Source organism: Scyliorhinus canicula, chromosome 5 (genome assembly GCF_902713615.1).
Source record: "Scyliorhinus canicula chromosome 5, sScyCan1.1, whole genome shotgun sequence".
Lineage (NCBI taxonomy): Eukaryota > Metazoa > Chordata > Chondrichthyes > Carcharhiniformes > Scyliorhinidae > Scyliorhinus > Scyliorhinus canicula.
This window is the reverse complement of record NC_052150.1, coordinates 42788336-42811002: the sequence shown is the minus strand read 5'-3', so window position 1 is coordinate 42811002 and position 22667 is coordinate 42788336. Positions and strand designations below refer to the sequence as shown.

General features: G+C 41.6%; 1 protein-coding gene across 4 annotated transcripts in view; it reads left to right on the top strand.

The window, feature by feature from the left end:
- cdkal1 (CDK5 regulatory subunit associated protein 1-like 1) overlaps positions 1-22667 on the top strand; it is a 781965-nt gene that overhangs the window by 346759 nt on the left and 412539 nt on the right. For all 4 annotated transcript variants that reach the window (XR_005460641.1, XM_038796964.1, XM_038796963.1 and 1 more), the window contains one exon: positions 21065-21231. Coding sequence is in view for 3 of the 4 variants with exons in the window: in XM_038796964.1 (XP_038652892.1) it covers positions 21065-21231 (167 nt within the window). In the remaining variant the exon portion in view is untranslated. The remainder of the gene's footprint in view (positions 1-21064; positions 21232-22667) is intronic.

The following is a 22667-nucleotide window of genomic DNA, read 5'->3' as shown; positions in this document are numbered from 1 at the left end:
GAAATAAGATCTGATGGTTTGATATTTACAACTGATTTGACTGATTTCTCCTCGAGGGATTAATCCAGAAGCTGAATAAATTCAAGACAAAATAGAAGGAAAAAGAGGCATAAAAATGTTATAAAGTGGCATCCACATAAATGGAAAGCAAGCAACCAAAAGGAAAATTTACATAATTTGATGACAACAATGATGTAAACCGAAAAGCCAAACAGAATAATGAAAGGTAGAAAATAAACTATTCAGGAAGCTTCTGTTTCTGTCTCTGAAGACAGGTAACATTGATATTGAGTAAGTAATAATTCCCCATTCTGTTCAGAGACAGATATGCAATTCCAAATAATTTCTGTCCATTGAGAGTATTAAATATTCAGTTTGTTGACATATTTGCTACATTGTAGTCATATACATTCAAATTGTTTACATGGGTCACTATTGTTGTCCAAGTCTGCCAGCTTTAATTCCTATAGCACATGCTTGTGCTTTGATGTGCGTGTTTTCTTTTGTAAAACTGCCTTTTTTTAAAAGTATTTTTATTAAGGTTTTGCAGAATTTTTCATAATAAAATAGTAGTAACAATAATAACAAAACAAACCAGAGTGAACATTAACATAGCGCAAAAAGAGAATATACAATAACAATTAAATAGACATTGCCCCACGCGACCCAGTAAAACTGCCTTCTAAGATGAATTTGATTAAGAGACCATGCAGGTGGAATGAAAATATCCTCCCTTGGGCATGATTAAACACAGTTTCAATCCAGTTTTCCCCAGCTGTGAATTAGCCGACTCAGCCCCCATGAGTAAAATTAGCCCCAAAACAGCATTCCAGAAACTGCAGGTATGTTTCTTTTTTTTTTTAAATTCCCCAGGATAATTGATGAAGTCAGATCTCATGGCATTTGCTGAGCTTGGAATTATTTGGTCCTTTGGTGTAATTAAAGAAGTCTGTAATCTTTTATATTAATTACATTATAATAAAGCAGTTATGTGTGCTAAATATTCCACAAGTCAGAACATCCTGGGGAGGTTGCTTTGCAGTCGTGTTGGTGCTGTCCTGCTAATAATTACAATGCTTTTAAGCCTTAGACAGAGGAAGCAAGAAGATTGTGCTCATAACGTCAAAACATTTCATGCTGTTTCTAGGTTTGTATCTTGTGTGAGGAGAGATCATGAGAATTTGTTTGGAGAGATAAATCCGAGTAGAAAGTTGCTGTTCTATCTTATGGTTTTCGTAAGTCTAGAAGCCAGACTTTTAGACACCAATATTGTAGCTAACTCTGAATGTATTTTTCAGATCTTACTATCTGCTGCCGAATGATGTATTCTTTGTTGTGCAGTCGTGAGTGATATAGCATCCTGGATACATAAACGTAACAGTATAGCTCCTAATTATTTTTGAATAATATAATGGTATAACAGAGCTGTATTCAGACTGTACTGGGATACTTTGGGTACTTTTCATATTATGAATCAATATACCTTAACATTAATCCTTCGATTGTGTTCAGATGTATACAGTATCCTTTCATGAAGACATTGTACTAAACTCATTTGCCACCTCATACACTGATGTGGCATTTTTAACATATGGTTGGCATCATACCATTTTGGGGATCTTTATGGATCTGACCCTGTTGCTTATTGGCAGTATAGATTTGTGAAATTTATTAGATCCATTGAACAGATGTAGTCATCTCCAGACTCTCTCGCATATCACTTTGACCCGGCGCATAAGATTACCCTACTTTTGTAGTGCCAAAATCTACGTCAACTTTCCCCATTTCTCGGCTATTAAATGCATGTTTTCGGTTGTGCACAATTTAGGAGTCTTCCTCAATTTTTCAGCTCAGAAATATATGTTCACTCACGTTATAATTGAGTGCATGGGATCAAGCAGGCAATGTTGCTGAGATGATCTGTGGGTGTTTAAGACAAGCCCACACAGGGCAGATTGCACATGGCGACTATTAATCAAAAATGGGTCCTCCTGTAGAAAGATTAAAGTGTGAAGCTGGTTTAAAGCTAAAAGTTGTAACATTCGTTTACTCATCAAATACTGTGCTGCAATGGGGGAACTGGGTATTAGTGAAAAACTGGTGTGAAAATCAAAGAAGGAATCCGCCTTGATGAAGACACCCAAAGCCAAATGCACTGTGAGAACAGCAACCAGTCACTAACTTGATTTTGAGAAGAATGGGTCCTTGAAAATCTTCAATATGGTTACACCATCACCAGAAATGCGTACTCAAATGGCTAAATCAAACCCGGAATCCAAAACAGATTTCAGAGTAACAGCTAGTTGGTGTAGCTGCTTTATGGATTAAAATATCTAATGTTTGCAGTAGAAGACCAAGATTTCTCAGAGAATATCTGAAAACCTAAATGCCAGAATTACCAGTTTCCAGAGATTCATCACCAGACAAGGGCAAAAGCACAAGTGTCCATTGTGTCACATTGGCAACATGGATGAAACACCAATGAATTTTGATATTCCCAGCAGACAAATTGTGGAGTGAAAATGTTCTAGTGTAAAACAGGACATGAGAAAACAAGGGCCACAGTAGTACTAAAATGCATGGCTGGCAAAGTTAAAGTCGGTGATAATTTTCAAATATAAACCATGCGGAAATCAATTATCCTGGCTGAGATTTTGCACATGTCTATCACAATGATTGGGAGGATGAGGATGAGGATGAAGTTGTGGATTGATACTCTGTGGAATAGGCATCCCGGCTGTCCCTCAGTTTGAAGGTGGCATCGACCCAGGGTTGTGAGTTTCTACCTTAGTTTTCATGTGAGTGAACAAGCTGATTCTCAATCCATAAACCTTTGGGCACATGGGGCAGTGCATCCCATGACTAGTGCAGGTTTGCTTCCTTCTTCTTTGGCACTCCTCTGCCTTGTCATTTGTTCTGGTGGTCTCCGCAGCTCATTACTGGGGGCATGTTCAGTTCCCATACAACGGCACGGCAGCACAGTTGGTAGCACTGTTGCTTCACAGCTCCAGGGTCTCAGGTTCGACTCCCAGCTTGGGTCACTATGTGTGTGGAGTCTGCACGTTCTCTCCGCGTCTGCGTGGGTTTCCTCCCACAAGTCCCGAAAGACGTCCTGTTAGGTGAATTGAATATTCTGAATTCTCCCTTTGTGTACCCGTACAGGCGCCGGAATGTGGTGACTAGGGGCTTTTCACAGAAACGTAATTGCAGTGTTAATGTAAGCCTACTGACAATAAATATTATTATTAACTGATCAGATCAAGAGGCAGCAGTGAAGAAATAACACCCAAATTGCTGGTGGGGGGGGGGGGCTTCACCAAGCCATTCAAGGATGATCATGTTCACACTGAAATGGAACAGGTGGATGGTTGAGAAAGAAAAAACACGTTCACAAAGATTGCAAATTGCGTGATGATGTTTTGTGTGGTTTCAAATCATGGGATGCTGTTAATATACAAACCGGGACATGCATTTAATTTGAATACTGGTACTTTTTTATATGTTCAAATAGCGACCACCTACACCAACACTGGAGGTTTATATTTTATACTCCATATCAAGTTGACCCCCATTTTTGGAGGGATGCTTTGAAGCTTCAAAGGTCAATTTATACACCATGATCTATGGTAATTGCATTCAGCTTTTAATTCTTCTGGCTAACGAGCAGTGTAATCAAGGAACCAACATTTTTCAACCAACCTCCCTCCCTAACAGCACTGTGGGTGTAGCTGCACTACATGGACTACATGTTCAAGAAGGCAGCTCACCACTACTTTTTCAATGTCAATTAAAGGTGCTCAATAAAAATGCTGGCCTCGCCAATTACATCCACATTCTGTGAAATAATAAAAAAGAATTAAACAAGAAGTCGAGATAAGGGAAGAGGCCAAATTAGTATACCCTAGTATGGTATCAGAGCCTAGCTTGACATATTCTGCCATTTTGATTTGTTGTATGAGTTTCTCTGAACGTTTGTGCTTGACGCAGCATAGTGGTCCCACTTTCTCAATACAAGAGACTAAACCTCTCATGATGAAACCTTCACAGTAACATTGCAATCTTACTTTTAATTTTCATGTTCAAGTTGCCAATTCATAGATGACAAATATTTTGCAAACTATACTTATGAGTTGTGCATAGGACATCGATGTTTTGGAAAAAAAGAATCTCACAAATGACGACACCAGAAGCTTTGCCATGAGTGAGGGCATTGAGGAAAACAGTTTTCAAGAGAACGTAGACTTGAGATGGTGATGAATTTGTTTTGCCATTTTTAGATATTTGAGCTTATGATCTCATACAGTATATTAAAAAGAGCTAAGGAGACCACATTTGGAGTATTGTGTGAAGTTCTGGTCACCTCATTATAGGAAGGATGTGGAAGCATTGGAAAGGGTGCAAAGGAGATTTATCAGGATGCTGCCTGGTTTGCAGGATAGGTTTTATGAGGAAAGGTTGAGGGAGCCAGGGCTTTTTGGAGCGGAGGAGGATGAGAGGTGACTTATTAGAGGTTTATAAGATGATGCGGGGGATAGATAGAGTGGATATTCAGAGACTATTTCCTCGGGTGGATGTAGCTGTTACAGGGAGGCATAACTATAAGGTTCAGGGTGGGAGGTAGGGTTAGGAGGTAGGTTCTTTACTCAGAGAGTGGTTAGGGTGTGGAATGGACTGCCTGCTGTGATAGTGGAGTCGGACACTTTAGGAACTTTCAAGCGGTTATTGGATAGGCACGTGGAGCACACCAGAATGACAGGGAGTGGGATAGCTTGATCTTGGTTTCAGACAGTGCTCGTCACAACATCGAGGGCTGAAGGGCCTGTTCTGTGCTGTACTGTTCTATAATACTATAATACAATAAGCACCAGAAGTGAACAATGTCACCGCTTAAAGTTATCAATGTAGCTTTTTAGATAAGCTGGTAACTTAAATGTCGTGAAAGACCACTTGCACAATAGCAGCAAAGGAAATAGGTGTTAGATTCTTCTTGGCTGCCTCCCTTGCAAAACTTGCCAATTTTCTCTCTTCAGTATGGCAGTGTAAAAATACCTGGTGAGCCACAGTGCACACCGAACATATTATGTACGTGTGCATATTTATGTACCCATCAGCCATGGTAGAGGTCATTCCACAAATATCCTGTTGAGTGGTAACCCTTCACTCAGATGATACTGTTTGGGAATATTGCATTATGTTTAGAATTCTGATTTGACTTCCAGGAAAAAACAACATGCTGCTCAGAATGGAATGTCATGTACTTTGTGCTTGCTCAGTGAACACGTTTAAGACGGTGTGAGATGCTTGAAATACTGAGTAGTTCTGCAAGCATCTGTGGAGAGAGAGAAACAGAGTTAAAGTCACTGATCTTTCAGTATCAGTTTTGTTATTTTAGCTGGGTAATTTTGTGAAACATCGCCAAGAGCATGTTCAATAAGTACTGCTACAAAAGAACTAACTTTTAATTTTATAAGTATAACTACCAAGCAACCTAACTTTTAACGTTATGATTCTTACTGTGGTGTTTACCCTTGGCTCAATGGTGGCTCCCTCAAATCCCGTGTGAGGAGATTTTGGGTTCAAACCCCATTATAGCACTCGAGTACAAATACTGAGGAAGTGCTGAACTGTTGCAGGAGCCATCTTTTAGGCAAGATGTTAAAACCTGCTATCGCGGATGTATCTAAAAGATCCCATGGTACAAAAAGAAATGAGGGAATGCCTCCAGTGTTATTGTTAATATTAATCACTCAACTAATATTATTAACAAAGAGTATCTTGATATTTATCGAATTACTTTTTACGGGACCATGCTGTGCACAAATTGGCTTCCACATATCCCGACACAACACAATGACTATATACTTCTGAAGTAATTCATTGTCTATGGAGAACTTTGGGGTATTATGAATTTGTGAAAGACGATATGATATATATCATTGCAAGTTCTTTCTTCTTGCTTTTCATTGAGCAGATGTCACTGTTATGTTGCATAGATTTTACTGAATGCACACTGTGAGAAACCCCTTAATTTAGATACGTGTCTTAAAATAATGGTGCAGTATGTTTTTTACAGACTGATTTATGTTCCAGTTTGCTCATTGTACATCAGGATATGACTACCTATCACTGAGCAAAAATGTGATTGTGTGTTTGCTTATTCCAAAGAATAAAAAGTTGTATGGAAAATTAGAAAATCAGGCAGCATGGTGGTGCAGTGGTTAGCACTGCTGCCTCACGGTGCCAAAGACCCGGTTCGACCCTGGCCCCAGTTCCATGTGGAGTTTGTACATTCTCCCCATGTCAGCGTGGGTCTCACCCCCCACAACCCAAAGATGTGCAGGGTAGGTGAATTGGCCACACAAAATTGGAGAAAAAAGATTTAGAAAACACAATCAAAGTTAAAGAAGAAGGTGCATGTTTATGATAAATATAGTAAATTTTCCAGAACAAGTAATAGAACAGAGAGTATGGGAAGGAGCAGGAATCTAACTTCAGGCACAGCAGATAATGGGACAGCAATGAGAAAGAGGCGGTCAATGCAGGACTGAGGGTGTTTTACCTAAATGCGCTTAGTGTATGAAACAAGGTAAATGAGCTTGTAAAGGAAAAAAGACCTGATGGGTGTTACGTACAGGCCCCCTAGCAGTAGTCAGGGTGCGGGGCAGATAATATATCAGGAGACAGAAAAGGCATATGAGAAAGACAATATTAGAATAATCATGGGACAGCACGGTGGCACAGTGGTTAGCATTGCTGCCTACGGCGCTGAGGACCCGGGTTCGAATCCTGGCCCTGGGTCACTGTCTGTGTGGAGTTTGCGCGTTCTCCCCGTGTCTGCATGGGTTTCGCCCCCACAACCCAAAGATGTACAGGTTAGGTGAATTGGCCACGCTAAATTGCCCCTTAATTGGAAAAAATAATTGGGTACTCTAAATTTAAATAAAAAAAGAATAATCATGCGGGATGTCAATATGCAGGTGGGCTGGGAATATCATGATATCATGTTGGTGGCAGAGCCGAAGTAAAGTAAGTTGTGGAATGTCAAAGAGATGTTTTCTTTGAGAAACTTGTGGTGGAGCCCACCAAGGAAAAGGCAATTCTGGATTTGGTGATATGTAATGGGGCAGACTTGCTTAGGGAACTTAAGGTGAAGGAGCCCAAAGGGGGCAGTGACCACAATATGATAGAATTTACCTTGCAGTTTGAGAGGGAAGAAGCTGGAATTAGATGTAACGGTTTTACAATTGACTAAAGGTACCTACACAGACATGAGGGTGGAGGTGGCCAGAGTTAATTGGGAGTGGAGCCTCACAGGGAAGACAGTGGAACAGCAATGGCAGGGGGTTTTGGGGCTTATTCGGGAGGCACAACAGAAATTCATTGTGAACAATTTAGGGCCGTATCTAAGGAAGGATGTGCTGGCTTTGGAGGGGATCGAGAGGACGTTTGCAAGATTGATCCTAGGAATAAAGGGCTTGTCATATGAGGAGAGGTTGAGTACTCTGGGTCTGAACTCGATGAAGGGTGAGAGTGTATCTCATTGAAACTTAGAGTACTGAGAGGCCAAGATAGAGTAGACGTGGAAAAGATGTTTCCACTGGTAGGAGAGAGTAGACCCGAGGGCACAGCCTCGGACTGAAGGGACGATCCTTTAAAACTGAGATGAGGAATTTCTTCAGCCAAAGGGTGATTTCAAAGATTTTACAGTGCAGAAGGAGGTCATTCGGCCCATCGAGTCTGCACTGGCCCTTGGAAAGAGCACCCTACCCAGACCCACACCTCCACCCTATCCCTCAATTCACCTAACCTGCACGTCTTTGGACTATGGGAGGAAACCAGAGCACCCGGAGGAAACCCACGCAGACACTGGGAGAACGTGCAGACTCCGCACAGTGACCCAATCCGGGAATCCAACCTGGAGCTGTGAAGTGACTGTGCAAACCACTGTGCTACAGTGCTGCCCCTACCGTGATGAATCTGTGGAACTCTTTGCTGCAGAAGGCTGTGGTGGTCAAGTCACTGAGTGTCTTTAAGACAGAGGTAGATATGTTCTTGATTAATAAGGGAAGCAGGGGTTACGGGGAGAAGGCAGGAGAGTGGAGTTGAGAAACATATCAGCCTTGTTAGAATGGTGGAGCAGACTCGATGGGCCAAATGGCCTAATTCTGCTCCTATATTTTGTGGTCTCTTTTCACTTGATTTCAAAGTAACAGGTGCCTCAGTTTTTTAAAAATGAGGTAAACAGAGTGAGCAAAATCTGATCCACATGGTACTGGCATTTCTCTAATGTGAAGCTTAACATTTTTATGCTGCAGCTGAATCAGACATTTATTTCTGTGTGCAACGGTTTCTCTACAGCAACTCCTGACATGCCTATTTTCATCTTTTCTTGTGGTTTTAATTGGTATGGGATGTGGTTTTTTGACATGTACAACTACATTAAAATAGAAATGAAAATGTGAACTGCAAGAGCTGAGGAATACAGAAGCAAGGACTGATAAATGAAGACCCAGGCAGATTTGAATTATTTTTGAAGGCCTGCTGGGATTGGACACAATTTAATTTAACAGGCTAGCAACTAACACTGACTCAAACTTTTTTTCCCCTCCACTGCTGTCTCCTCGAACTGGTAATGGAAACAGTGATGCCCTCGACCATCAGAATGATGTATGATCCCGTTAGATTTTCCGTGAAAGCTAAATTACCAAACTGCAGAATTATCACTGTGTAGTCCAGTCTGGCGATATGCTATCTTTCTCTCTACCAACTCTTTTGGATCTCTTATACTTTGGTCAAAGTATCCTGAGTGATGTCTGTCAGTTTATATGTTAAGGTATTTAAATATTATTTTTGGCAAGGTTAATGGTCCAATTTCCAAAGCAAATAATACATTGAGCAGGCTTATTAACCTTAAAAAAAATCAGTTTCATTAAGAGCAGATATATTTTCTCCATTTTTGGTGATGATAGTGAGATTTAATTCTTTACATAATCAATAGTTAACAATGTTCTGGGAGCAGTATCCTCACAGTCAATGTCATAGTGAGGCGGGCTGGGAACGATTTCCTCGGAGTCAGCATCGCAGTGAAGCAGTCTGAAAACTGTGTGCTCGGAGTCACTGTCGCTGTGAAGCGGCCTGGGAACTGCGTCCTTGCGGTCAGTGTCGCGGTGAGGCGGCCTCACAGTCAGCATCACAGTGAACCAGTCTGGGTTTGGTATCCTCGCAGTCAGCGTCACAGTGAAGCAGTCTGGTAATGGTGTCCTTGCAGTCAACGTCGCAGAGAAGACGAAGGGGGATGGGACCCTGAGAGAAGCTTCAGCCGGGGGGGATGCACAACCAAAGTTAGAAGAGACAGTATGTGAGTCAGGAAGGCATATAAGTTATAAATCAGTTAAGTCACAGAGGAGTTTGGCAAGATAGAATCCTGACAGTGCAGAAGGGGGCCACTTGACCCATCGAGTCTGCAGTAACCCGCAAAAAGAGCACCCGACCTACACCCATTCCCACACGCTATCCCCGTTACCCCACCTAGAGACAGTTCAGCATAGCCAATCCACCTAACCTGTACATCTTTGGACTTTAAAAAGGAATCAGACCACCCGCGCAGACATGGGAAGAATGTGCAAACTCCACAGACAGGCACCTGAAGTCAGAATCGAGCCCGGGTCTCTGGCGCTGCGAGACTGCAGTGCGAACCAGTCGTGCCGATTCAATGGTATTTTAATGCAAGTAGTTTCACAAACAAGGTAGATGATTTGAGGATACAAATTAAAACATGGGGGTATGATGTCTTGCTGTCACTAAGACATGGTTCAGAGAGGGACAGGATTGGCAGCTCAACATTCCAGAATATAGGATCTTCAGGCGAGACAGGGAAGAAGGTAAAAGAGGAGGGGGTGTTGCAATTTTGATCAGGGAATCAATTACAACAGTAAGGAGGGACTACATCTTAGAAGGGTCTTCAAATGAAACCATATGGGTAGAACTTATATTGTGAAAAAGAAGCAATCGCGTTGCTGTTAGTGGTCTACAGCCCCCTTAACAGTTCGAGAGAAATCGAACAGCAGATATGTAGGCAAATTTCAGAGAGATGTAAAGGGTCGTGATAGTGGGGGATTTCAACTTCAATAACATTAAATGGGGTCGTCATGGTGTTTAGAGGGAGTGGAATACTTGAAATGCATCCAGGCAAATGTTTTAAGCCAGTACGTAGAAGGTCCTAGATGTACAGAATATGTGCAAGGGGGAACTTGAAAAGGAAATTAGGAGAGCAAAGAGGGACACAAGAGGATACTGGCAGGCAAAATAAAGAAAAATCTAAAATTGTTTTACAAGTACATTAAGGGTAAAAGGATAACGAGGGAAAGAGTAGGGCCACAGTGCTAATTTGTGTTTTGGAGCCGAAGGACATAGGTCGGGTTCTAAATGAATACTTTGTGTCAGTGTTCACTAGTGAGAGGGACAATGTGGGTTTGAAATCAGGGAGAAAAATGTGATAAAATTAAAGAGATTAACATAGAGGAGGTTCTGAGTGGTCTGGCAGGCTTAAAAGTAGACTAATTTCCAGGGCCAGATTAAATATATATTTGGGGCAGCATGGTAGCACAACGGGATAGCACTGTGGCTTCACAGCGCCAGGGTCCCAGGTTCGATTCCCCGCTGGGTCACTGTCTGTGAGGAGTCTGCACGTTCTCCCCATGTCTGCGTGGGTTTCCTCCGGGTGCTCCGGTTTCCTCCCACAGTCCAAAGCTGTGCAGGTTAGGTGGATTGGTCATGCTAAATTGCCCTTAGTGTCCAAAAAGGTAGGAGGGGTTTTTGGGTAACGGGGTAGGGTGGAAGTGAGGGCTTAAGTGGGTCGGTGCAGACTCGATGGGCTGAATGGCCTCCTTCTGCACTGTGTGTTCTATATCCCAGACAAGGGATGAAATAGCAGGGGCGAAGGCAATAATTTTCAATTTCTCTCTTTATAAAGTCCTAAACCACTCACTATGACTAACCCAGCTAATGTTAGGGAAGTTGAAATCCCCCACTGTCACGACCCTACTACTTTTACACTTCTCTAAAATTTGCCTACATATCTGTTGTTCTCTTGGACTGTTAGGGATGGCTATAAGACCAGAAGACATTGGAGCAGAATTAGATCACTCGGCCCAACGAGTCTGCTCCTCCATTCAATCATGGTTGATATTTTTCTCATCCCCATTCTCCTGCCTTCTCCCCATAACCCCTGATCCCCTTATTGAATCAAAAACCTATATATCTCTGTTTTAAAGACACTCAGTGATTTGGCCTCCACAGCCTTCTGCGGCAGAGAGTTCCACAGATTCACCACCCTCTGGCTGAAGAAATTCCTCCTCATCTCAGTTTTAAAGGATCGTCCCTTTGGTCTGAGATTGTGTCCTCTGCTTCTAGTTTTTCCTACAAGTGGAAACATTCTCTCCATGTCCACACTATCCCGGCCTCGCAGTATCCTGTAAGTTTCAATAAGATCCTCCCTCATCCTTCTAAACTCCAACGAGTACAGACCCAGAGTCCTCAACCGTTCCTCATAAGACAAGCTTTTCATTCCAGGGATCATTCTTGTGAATCTCCTCTGGACCCTTTCCAAGGCCAGCACATCCTTCCTTAGATAGTGGGCCCAAAACTGCTCACAATACTCCAAATGGGGTCTGACCAGAGCCTTATATAGCCTCAGAAGTACATCCCTGGTCTTGTATTCTAGCCCTCTTGACATGAATGCTAACATTGCATTTGCCTTCCTAACTGCTGACTGAATCTGCATGTTAACCGTAAGAGAATCGTGAACAAGGATTCCCAAGTCCCTTTGTGCTTCTGATTTCCTAAGCATTTCCCCATTTAGAAAATAGTCTATGCCTCCATTTCTCCTTCCAAAGCTCATAACCTCACACTTTTCCACATTGAATTCCATCTGCCACGTCTTTGCCCACTCTCCTAGCCTGTCCTTCTGAAGCCCGCCTGCTTCCTCAATACTACCTGCACCTCGACAGATCTTTGTATCATCTGCAAACGTAGCAACGTGCCTTCAGTTCCTTCCTCCAGATCATTAATGTATATTGTGAAAAGTTGTGGTCCCAGCACCAACCCCTGAGGTACACCACTAGTCACCAGCTGCCATCCTGAAAAAGACCCCTTTATCCCCACTCTCTGCCTTCTGCCAGTCAGCCAATCCTCTATCAATGCCAGGATCTTGCCCTAAACACCATGGGCTCTTAACTAATTTGACAGTCTCCTATGCGGTACCTTGTCAAAGGCCTTCTGGAAATCTAAATAAATCACATCCACTAGTTCTCCTTTGTCTAACTTCCTTGTTACTTCCTCAAAGAACTCTAACAGATTTGTCAGACATGACCGCCCCTTGTCGAAGCCGTACTGACTCAGTCCTATTTTATGATGCACTTCCAAGTACTCCGCGATCTCACCTTTAATAATGGACTCTAAAATGTTATCAATGACCGAAGTCAGGCTAACCGTCCTATAGGTTCCCGTCTTCTGCCTCTCTCCCTTGTTAAACAAAGGTGTTACATTAGCCATTTTCCAGTCCCCTGGGACCCTTCCTGCCTCCAGTGATTCCTGAAAGATCATCACCAATGCCTCCACAATCTCCTAAGATATCTCTTTTAGAACCCTGGGGTGGAGTCCATCTGGTCCAGGTGATTAATCCACCTTCAGACCTTTCAGTTTCCCCAGAACCTTCTCCTTATTAATGGTCACAGCACTCACCTCTGCCCCCTGGTTCTTCTGGAGCTCTGGCATCCCAGTGGCGTCTTCCACCGTAAAGTAATGGGGTTCTGAGTGTAATGGGACACTGAGTGTCTTTAAAACAGAGATATATAGGTTTTTGATCAATAAGGGGATCAGGGATTATGGGGAGAAGGCAGGAGAATGGGGATGAGAAAAATATGATGCAAACTAACTATTCAGTTACTTTAATTCAATTTACTTAAGGTGAAGGAACCCTTGGGGAGCAGTGACTACAATATTATAGAATTTAGCCTGCAGTTTGAGAGGGAGAAGCCGCAATCAGATGTAACGGTATTATAATTAAATAAGGGTAACTACAAAGACATGAGGGTTAGAGCTGTCATTTCTTTGTTTCCTATTATTACTTCTCCAGCCACACTTTCCAGTGGTCCAGTGTCTATTTTTGCCTCTCTCTTATATATATTAATATATATATATATATATTGAACAAAACTCTTCCTATCTTCCTTTATATTACTAGCTAGCTTGCACTCATACTTCATCGTCTCCCCGTTATTGCTTTTTTAGTTGTCCTCTGCTCGCTTTTAAAGGCTTCCCAAACCTCTAGCTTCCCACTAATCCTCACCGCTTTGTGTGCTTTTTCTTTAGCTTTTATGCTGTCCTTGACTTCCCTCGTCAGCCATGGATGCCTTGTCCTCCCCTTAGCATGATTCTTCCTCTTTGGGATAAATTTCTGTTCTGCCTCCCGAATAACCCCCAAAAACTCCTGCCATTGCTGTTCCACTGTCTTCCCTGCAAGGCTTTTTTTCCAATCAACTCTGGCCAGCTCTAACCCTCATGTCTTTGTAGTTACCCTAATTTAATTATAATACCGTTACATCTGATTGTGGCTTCTCCCTCTCAAACTGCAGGGTAAATTCTATCATATTGTGGTCACTGCTCCCCAAGGGTTCCTTGACCTTAAGTTCCCTAATCAAGTCTGCCTCATTACACATCAGTAAATCCAGAGTTGCCTGTTCCCTCGTAGGCTCTGTCACAAGCTGCTCCAAAAACCATGTCTTAGACATTCCACAAATTCCTTTTCTTGGGATCCACTACAAACCTGATTTTCCCAATCCACCTGTATATTGATTATTGTGATATTGCCTTTTTTATGTGCCTTTTCTTTTTTACCTTTGCGATTCCTCAACTTTACCCACAGAGATTCTATGCCTTCTGATCCTATATCGCTCCTTGCTACCGATTTAACTTCATTCCTTATTAACAATGCAACACCCCCCCCTACTTTATTGAACATTCCCAGCAATGTGATTGCTCCTTTTTTGTGCAGGAGAGGTGCCGGAGAACTGGAGGATAGTCAATGTGGCACCGTTATTCATGAAGGGAGGAAGGGATAAACCAGGAACCTACAGGCCTGTCAATGTAGCCTCAGTGGTGGGGTAACTGTTGGAAGCAATTTTGAGAGACAGAATTAATCTGTATTTGGAGAGGCAGGGGTTAACCAAGAACAGTCAGCATGGTTTTGTTAAAGGGAGGTCATGTCTGACCAACTTGATTGAATTTTCCGAAGAGGTGACCAGGTGTATAGATGAGTGCAATGCATTTAACATAGTTTACTTGGACTTCAGCATGGCTTTGATAAGGTCCCACATGGGAGACGGATAGCGAAGGTAAGAACCCATGGGATGCAAGGAAATTTGGAAAATTGGATCCATAATTGGCTGAGGAGCAGGAAGCAGCGAGTAATGGTCGAGAGGTGGTTTTCTAACTGGGAAGCCTGTGTCCAATGGGGTCCCGCAGGGATCATTGTTGGGGCCCTTGCTGTTTGTGGTTTGAATGAATTATTTAGGCTTGAAGGTTGGAGGGTTGATTAGTACATTCGCAGATGATATGAAAATTGGTGGGGTGGTAAATAGTGAGGAAGATAGCCTTAGATTACAGGAGGATATAGACGAATTGATCATTGGCAAATGGAATTCAATCCGGATAAGTGTGAGGTGATGCACTTGGGCAGGACAAACAAGGCAGGCGAATGCATGATGAATGTCAGGGCCCTGAGAGAACAAAGAGGATCAGAGGAGCGACCTTGGTGTGCATGTACACCTATCCCTTAAGGTAACAGGGAAGGTGGATGAAGTGATTAAGACTACATTTGGTATACTTGTCTTTATTAGCCAAGGCATAGAGTTTAAGAGAAGGGATTTTATGCTGGAACTGTATAAAATGTTGGTTAGGCCATAGCTAGAGTATTGTGTGCAGTTTTAGAATCCACATTATAGGAACGATATAGTAGCACTGGAAATGGTGCAGAGGAGATTTACCAGAATGATGCCTGGGCTGGAGAATTTTAGTCAGATAAACTTGGGTTGTTTTCCTTGGAGCAAAGGAGACTGAGGGGAGACATGATTGAGATGTATAAAATTATGAGGGACGTAGATAGGTGAAGTAGACGGGAAGAAACTTTTCCCCTTGGTGGACTGATAATTGACCATGGAACATAGATTAAAAGTAAGGGGCAGGAGGTTTAGAATAACAATAATCTTTATTATTGTCATAAGTAGGCTTACATTCACACTGAAATGAAGTTACGGTGAAAAGTTACTGTGTTTAGACGGGAATGTGAGGGAAAAGCTTCTCACCCAGAGGATGGTGGGAGTCTGGAACTCACTGCCAGAATGGGTGGTGGAGGCAGGGACCCTCATAGCATTTAAGAAGTATTTAGATGTGTACTTGCAATGACAAGGCAAAGAAGGTTATGGGCTAAGTGCTGCTAAATGGGATTAGAATAATTGGTGGTTATTTTTGACCGGCACAGATGCGATGGGCTAAAGGGCCTTTTCTATGCTGTTGACCTCAGTTGCTCTGCAATGAATGTACAATCCAATTTGCTGCAATAATGATGAAAAGGGAAGGAACACATGAAATTTAAATGAGAGTAGAGAACATAAAAGACTCCTAAATGTATGTAGTGATTGAATTAAAGCAGGCAGCTTTGAAGAATAGACTCTCTCAGGTTGAATTGCAGAGTAAGAGATGTATTACGCATGCTACAAGCAAGGGCAGTAGTTATTGGATCAATTGTCCTTTCGGCTGAAAATGGTTTGGAGTAACGTTTCACTCAGTCCCTCAACAGATGGTTTTGAAAACTTCTGGAGATAGTGGGAAGAAGCTTGAATTAGCCACATTGGAAGTGTATTGAAGGCCAATCTAGAGAGGTCATTTATGAGGAGGGGTCGGTGTTTAGAGAGGTCAGTAGAGAGGAGGGGCAGGTGTTTGTGGTTAGAGGACTCAGAGGGTCTGGAAACTAAACTCTTGTCAGCTGTGTGGCAGACTCTGACAATTCAAATTAGGAAGTTAGCAGGACAGGAAAGAATTGATGTTTGACCATCTGAGGCACCTTTTATGTTTTGTTCAAAGCCTTTTATTGGATTTTAGAAGATTAATAAGGAAGGAAAAATAAAGCATGAGAGAAAACTTGCTGGAAATATAAAGATGGATTGTAAGAATTTCTATAGATACCTACGTAAGAATTTCTTTTTTTAAAGTGAATGTGTATCTGAGGAATTAATAAAAATAGTAAAATTAGGAGATGACATTAATTGAACGGGTACTTTGCTTTGGCCTTCACCATAGAGGATCCAAGTAACATTTCAGAGATAGTTACAAATCAAGAATTTGAAGGGAAGGAGGAACTTGGGAAAATTACAATCACAGGGAAATAGTACTAAGCAAATTCATAGCTGTTTACAGCACAGAAAGAGACGATTCAGCCCATCATGTCCAACTGGTCACTACACTAATCCCATTTCCCAGCACTTGACCTATAGCCCTGGAGGTTATGACAACGTAAGTTAATATTTCTTCAATGTTACGAGAGTTTCTGACTCATCCACCCTTTCAGGCAGTGAATTCCAGACTCCTCCCCACCGCCCTCTGGGTGAAAAGTTTCTCCTCAACTCTCCTCGCTGCCTTCTTATCTTAAATTGATGCACCCTGGTTATTGGCCCCTCTACTAACTGAAAAGGTGCCTTCCTATCCATCCCATCTATTCCTCTCATAATCTTAAACACCTCTGTCAGGTCCTCTCTCAAATTCCACTGTTCCAAGGAAAACAGCCCTTGCCTATCCAGTCTTCTCATTGATCCAACCCTCTGGTCCAGGCAGGCTCTCCATAACCTTTCAACCCATTACTAATTAAAAATCTGCCGCCTCAAATTTCCTCAAAGTCCGGCATCCACTGCACTCTGGGGTAGTGAATTCCACAGATTCATGACCCTTTGAGAGAAGTAATTTCTCACCATCTTCTCCCCACCTTTGTCCCCAATCCCTATATTAGTAAGGTGAACGGGATAATTTCAGGGTTTGTGTGGGCGGGGAAGGCCTCGCAGGTAAGGAGGGTGTTTTTGGAGAGGAGCGAATGGGGGGGGAGGCACGTTTGATAAATTATAATTGGGTAGCAAACATAGCAAGGAAATGGGAGGTGGAGATGGGGTTGGTGTGGGGGCAGATGAAGTCCAATTCCTTCACATTTTAATGATGTAAATTAAAGAAGTTTTAAAAAACTTTTTCTTTCTCCTTCTCTCTCTCTTAATCCCATTTTCCCCTCTGTTTATTTTTTGTACGTGCTTTTACATTAAGTTAACTATTGAAACTTATTTTTCAGACTCTGCATGTCTCAGTAAGGATTCTTAATTTTGACTGTTCTGATCAGTTAAGGAGATGCATAGCTTTCTGCCGTGTTTGGACAGGTTCCAGATCAGCTGTTTTAGTCCTATAACCATATAAATTTCTAGCTTGAGATTCCTTAGAAAGTTGAGAGGCAAGCATAAGTGAAATGAACAACTACCATAATTCATTAGTTGCTGATCACTAAATAAAGACCACTAATAATAATAGTCTTTATTATTGTCACTGTGAAAATCCCCTATTCCCCACAATCCTGCGCCTGTTCGGGTACTCTGAGGGAGAATTCAGAATGTCCAATTCACCTGACAGCACGTCTTTCGGGACTTGTGGGAGGAAACCGGAGCACCCGGAGGAAACTCACGCAGACACTGGGAGAACTTGCAGACTCCGCACAGACAGTGACCCAAGCCGAAATCAAACTTGGGACCCTGGCACTGTGAATGTTGGTGTGTTGATTATCTGTGTACTTCTATGTGACTATTTTGGATTTTAATCCCTGATCTTTTAGAGTAGATTAGATTAAATTTAGATTTATTGTCACATGTACCGAGGTTCAGGGAAATGTATTGCTCTGCGCACAGTCATGCAGATCATTCCATACGTGAAAACTTAGAACAAACGATAAATTCATAAGGATACATAATGAAAATAAATGAACATAGTCAGCGGGTGACATATAAGGTATATAGCGTCACAACTGTAGAAAAGATGCTTCAGAAGATCAGTGCAGTCCATAAGGTCAGTTCAGACCTTAAGAGGGTTATTCAGGAATGTTTTAACAGTGGGGAAGAAGCTATTTTTGAATCTATTGGTGCGTGTTCTCAAACTTTTGTATCTTCTGTCCAATAGAAGAGTTTGGAAGAGAGAATAGCCCGGGCGGGAGGGGTCTTTGATTATGCTTTCCGTCTTCCCAAGGCAGCGGGAGGTATAGAACAGAATCAATGGGCAGGTTCACGTGATAGACTGGGGTGTGTTCATGACTCTCTGTAGTTTCTTATGGTCTTGGGCCAAGCTGTGATGCAGCCAGATGGGATGCTTTCTGTGATAGATCTATAGAAATTGGTAAGAGTCATTGTGGGCATGCCGAATTTCCTTAATTTCATGAGGAAGTATAGGCGCTGTTGTGCTTTCTTGGTCATCGTGTCGACGTGGGTGGACCAGGAAAGATTGTTAGTGATGTTTATACCTAGGAATTTGAAGCTGTCATCCATCTCCACCCCGGCACCAGTGATACAGACAGGGGCATTGACGTCACTTCGCTTCCTGAGGTCGATGACCTTTTTACCAATTTTTCACCAAGCCTCATCTCTGTATGATTCACAGGTCTTCCCTCTGTTTCATGTTGAACTCTTGATGTCTGAATGATTTGTCAGGTAATTTAGCTTAGATGATCATTGATGCCAGTGGGGTGAGGGAGTTCTACTAACATACCACATATGAATGATGGATTACTGAAACACCTTGATGAACGACTTGTGTTACCTTTGTCATGCAACTCCCTTGCACTGTTGGATTCTGCCTCCAGCCATCTGATTTCATTTATTAAACGCTGATACATTGTTCTAAATAATAAAAACAGGAAAAAAAGAGTAAAGTCAGTTATTTGCAAATGCAAGGACTGTATTCATTTTAATAGTACGCTCTATAATTCTTTGGGCTCCTTCCAGCTATATAACTTCCCAAATTGCAATATCCACATGCAATATTTTGTAAAAAGACAGTTACCTTTGTGAACAAAACGCTTTCCAGATAGGTACAGTTACTGGGAATGCTAGTACAGAGACTGACTGCAATGAAAAGTAATGGCATTCACATACCCAGCTCAAAGCTATCCTGTTCACTTCATCAAGGGCAGAATGGGGAGTGCTCAGAGCAGTCTTTAAAATCAGACTTGTGATTACGATTTATGTTTTTTTGTCTATTTTTCATCTGAACACTGGGAAAGTTACTAAACTAGACAGCATGTAGAAGCTCAATTACTATGTATCATTAGATATTCTGCAGAGCAAATCTCTATATGGAATCCAGGGAGATGTGGAAGCTTTGGAGAGGGTACAGAACAGTTGACCGGGGTGTTGCCTTGTATGGAGGGCATTAGCTATGGGGAGAGGTTGGATAAACTCAGTTTGTTCTCACTGGAATGACGGAGGTTGAGGGGCGACCTGATAGAAATCTACAAAATTATGAGGAGCATGAACAGAGTGGATAGTCAGAAGCTTTTTCCCAGGGTGGAAGAGTCAATTACTGGGGGACATAGGTTTAAAGTGCGAGGGGCAAAGTTTAGAGGAGATGTGCAAAGGAAGATTTTTTACATAGAGGGTAGTTGGTGCCTGGAACTCGCTGCTGGAGATGGTGATGGAATCATGTACGATAGTGACGTTTAAGGGGCGCCTTGAATAGGATGGGAATGGAGGGATACGGACCACGGAAGTGTGGAAGGTTTTAGGTTAGATGGGCAGCATCATCGGTGCAAGCTTGGAGGGCTGAAGGGCCTGTTCTTGTGCTGTACTTTTCTTTGTTCTTTGTATGAAATAATTTTTTATGTTTTCCAGTTTCATTCCGGTCATTTGTTAGGTTGTTGTTCAACATATGATGTAATCCTTATTTTTCACTTCTGGTGGAGTGCATCCTTAATCATTCTGACCTGTTTGGTGAAGCTTAATGCTTTTTTTTCTAATATAAGCTATTACTTTCTCTGATATTCTTATGGAAGTTGAGTAACTCTTGCCTGTTGATGATTTACAGTTACAGCTGTTTCCTCTTCATTTGACTTAATTTAAAGCCTGAGCTCAACAGGGGGCTTCCAGCCCCCACCTAGTCCGCTCTAAGAATTCAATGTTGTTTTCCACAGGAGTGCAGTTTCCATTCTATTCACAGTCCTCCCTTACAGAACACCTAACAACATGAGGGTAACTTTCCGTCATGATCCCCACCCAAATAAAGGTGAAAATGGTTCAACTGTTCAGATGGAAAAATAATGATGTTTTTCAAAAAGATCTTGCTGGGTGTTTGCAGCAGTTGTGAGCTGTGGCAATAAAACATTGTAACTGAAGTTTTCAACAATTTGGTTAGTTTTGTTGGTTAATGATAAGACAATGCAACAATTTTATGTGTGGAAATTCACCAAGTTTAATGTAAATCTATTTACAATAATTTGTGAGCAGCTGACTTTTTAACTATCGGGAGGTAAATTTCAATAAGTACAAATGAGCAGAGCTATTTTTCTGTAAACAAGAGTGAAAGAGAATGGGTTGTTTTCATAATGTTTTGTTGCAAATAGACTTGTGTTTAGGTTATACTTTAAACTTCCTAAAATTTAAAATGTATTTATTATTATTGACAGTAATAGTTAATTTTTTAAAGAAATCATGTGAAATTGACTTTCTGAAAAGCAGCTGAATGATTTAATGATTTAGTTCAGTGCTCTGACTCACTTAAAATCTTCACTTAAACTTCCCGCAGCCACATTATAAATTGGTGATGCATCTCGGTGTGTTTCGTACCCCAGTGATAATCAAAAAAGAACACTAAAAGGTTACAACTTAATAACTGGAGCTATATACCAGTTGGCACTGAACTCTGCACTTTGTAGATGAACATAGACAAAGTGAATTTCGAAGATTTTTAATTTTCTCATTTAATTTTCCTCAAACAGAAGGTGTCTGTGAAATATGGCTGACTAGCGAAGATACAGGGGCTTATGGAAGGGACATCGGGACAGACCTTCCAACATTGCTTTGGAAACTGGTGGAAGTAATTCCTGAAGGAGCAATGCTGAGGCTTGGGATGACCAACCCTCCATATATTTTGGAACATCTGGAGGTAAGAAAATATGTTGCTAATATCCTTAAAGTGCCATTTAACTTTTCCTACAACAACTCAGATGCATTGTTTTATTTGTGTAATAAACCACTATGCTCAGCCTTGTTGAGTCTCAAGTTGAGATTGAGTGATGTCGTTTTTCCATGGTGGAGCATATTGTCACGTACAACATTCATGTAGAGCACGCGTGCACAAACTATAAAAAGCACCAGAAGGCTGATAAACTCACAGCCTGGAGCCAGCAGTCTGACAGATTAAATTGTCCTAATTTTTGTACAAGCGACAACTCCATTGTTTTATTTGTGGATGGTGTCTAACAGAAGGTTTGTTGATTACATTTTGTAACCTTTAAAACCTTTTTCTCCCCCGGAGGTTGCACCCGATCCCTAGTTGGGTTTCTTTCTGATGGTCTCTTCTAGCATGTCCCCTGTTTGAATGAACCACTTCAGGGTTGGCCTTTCCTGAGTTCAATAACTGAGCCCTTTTGTTTTCACAGACTTGTCATCTTTCTTTCACGCTACTGATTTACAGGAAGCAGTTTTGAACTTCTGCTGACATTCCTGTTAGCAAAGGCCATGAAAAGTGTTTTCAGTTTGATTAAATTTAATCCACCCCGGCAAAGGCTGCAACCTGCCTTTTACAGGAGTATTTAAAGAAAAATTGAGGCTTATTATTTTCCATTACTACTTGTAATGAGATCAGTACTGTTTGTGCATTGATTTTCTGTTCGTCATTGAAAGCTAGTGTATTCTCCTCCAGTTGCCAGTGTAAGAATTTGTGTTTATGTAATGGTGTTTTTCAGCAAAATATTGGTGTGAACCTAAATTGGAATTCTCCATTTTTGTTTCAACATTAGAAATCAAAAGAGAATATTTCTATCTCAAGTTTCTTGTCGATATTTTGAAAATAACTCAAAATGCATTTTATTCTGAGAATTATCAAATTTTACAGCACAAAAATGGGCCTGACCCATGATGTATGCACTATACAAAACCCATCACACTCAATTTCACTCTCTTACAAGTTCACAGGCCATTTATTTACACCTTTCAAAGCAACAAATTTCCTTTTAAAACAATTCATGGACTCTGCGTAAACAATGGTTCATAGTGAACAATTTCACCTTCTTCCTATCCTGTTAATGAGAAAATGTTTTCTAAAACTTTCAGTTTTATTTGATAATTCGTCAAGGGAGCATTGTTGAAAATTCCCATGTTAGGTTCCACTGTGGATAGAATCAGTAATGGTGTTCTTTTGAGAAATGCGGCATTCTATCTGAAAGCTTGTTAGTAAGTCCAGCTGTGAGTCTGTTGCTCCAGGTCAGGTTTTTCAAAATGTGGATTGCAACCCGTGGGTGAGTCACAGGTGGGTGCCGGGAGAGTCGTGGAACGATTGGTTGCAGCTTTCCCACCGTGATCCCAATCGCGGGAGAAGCG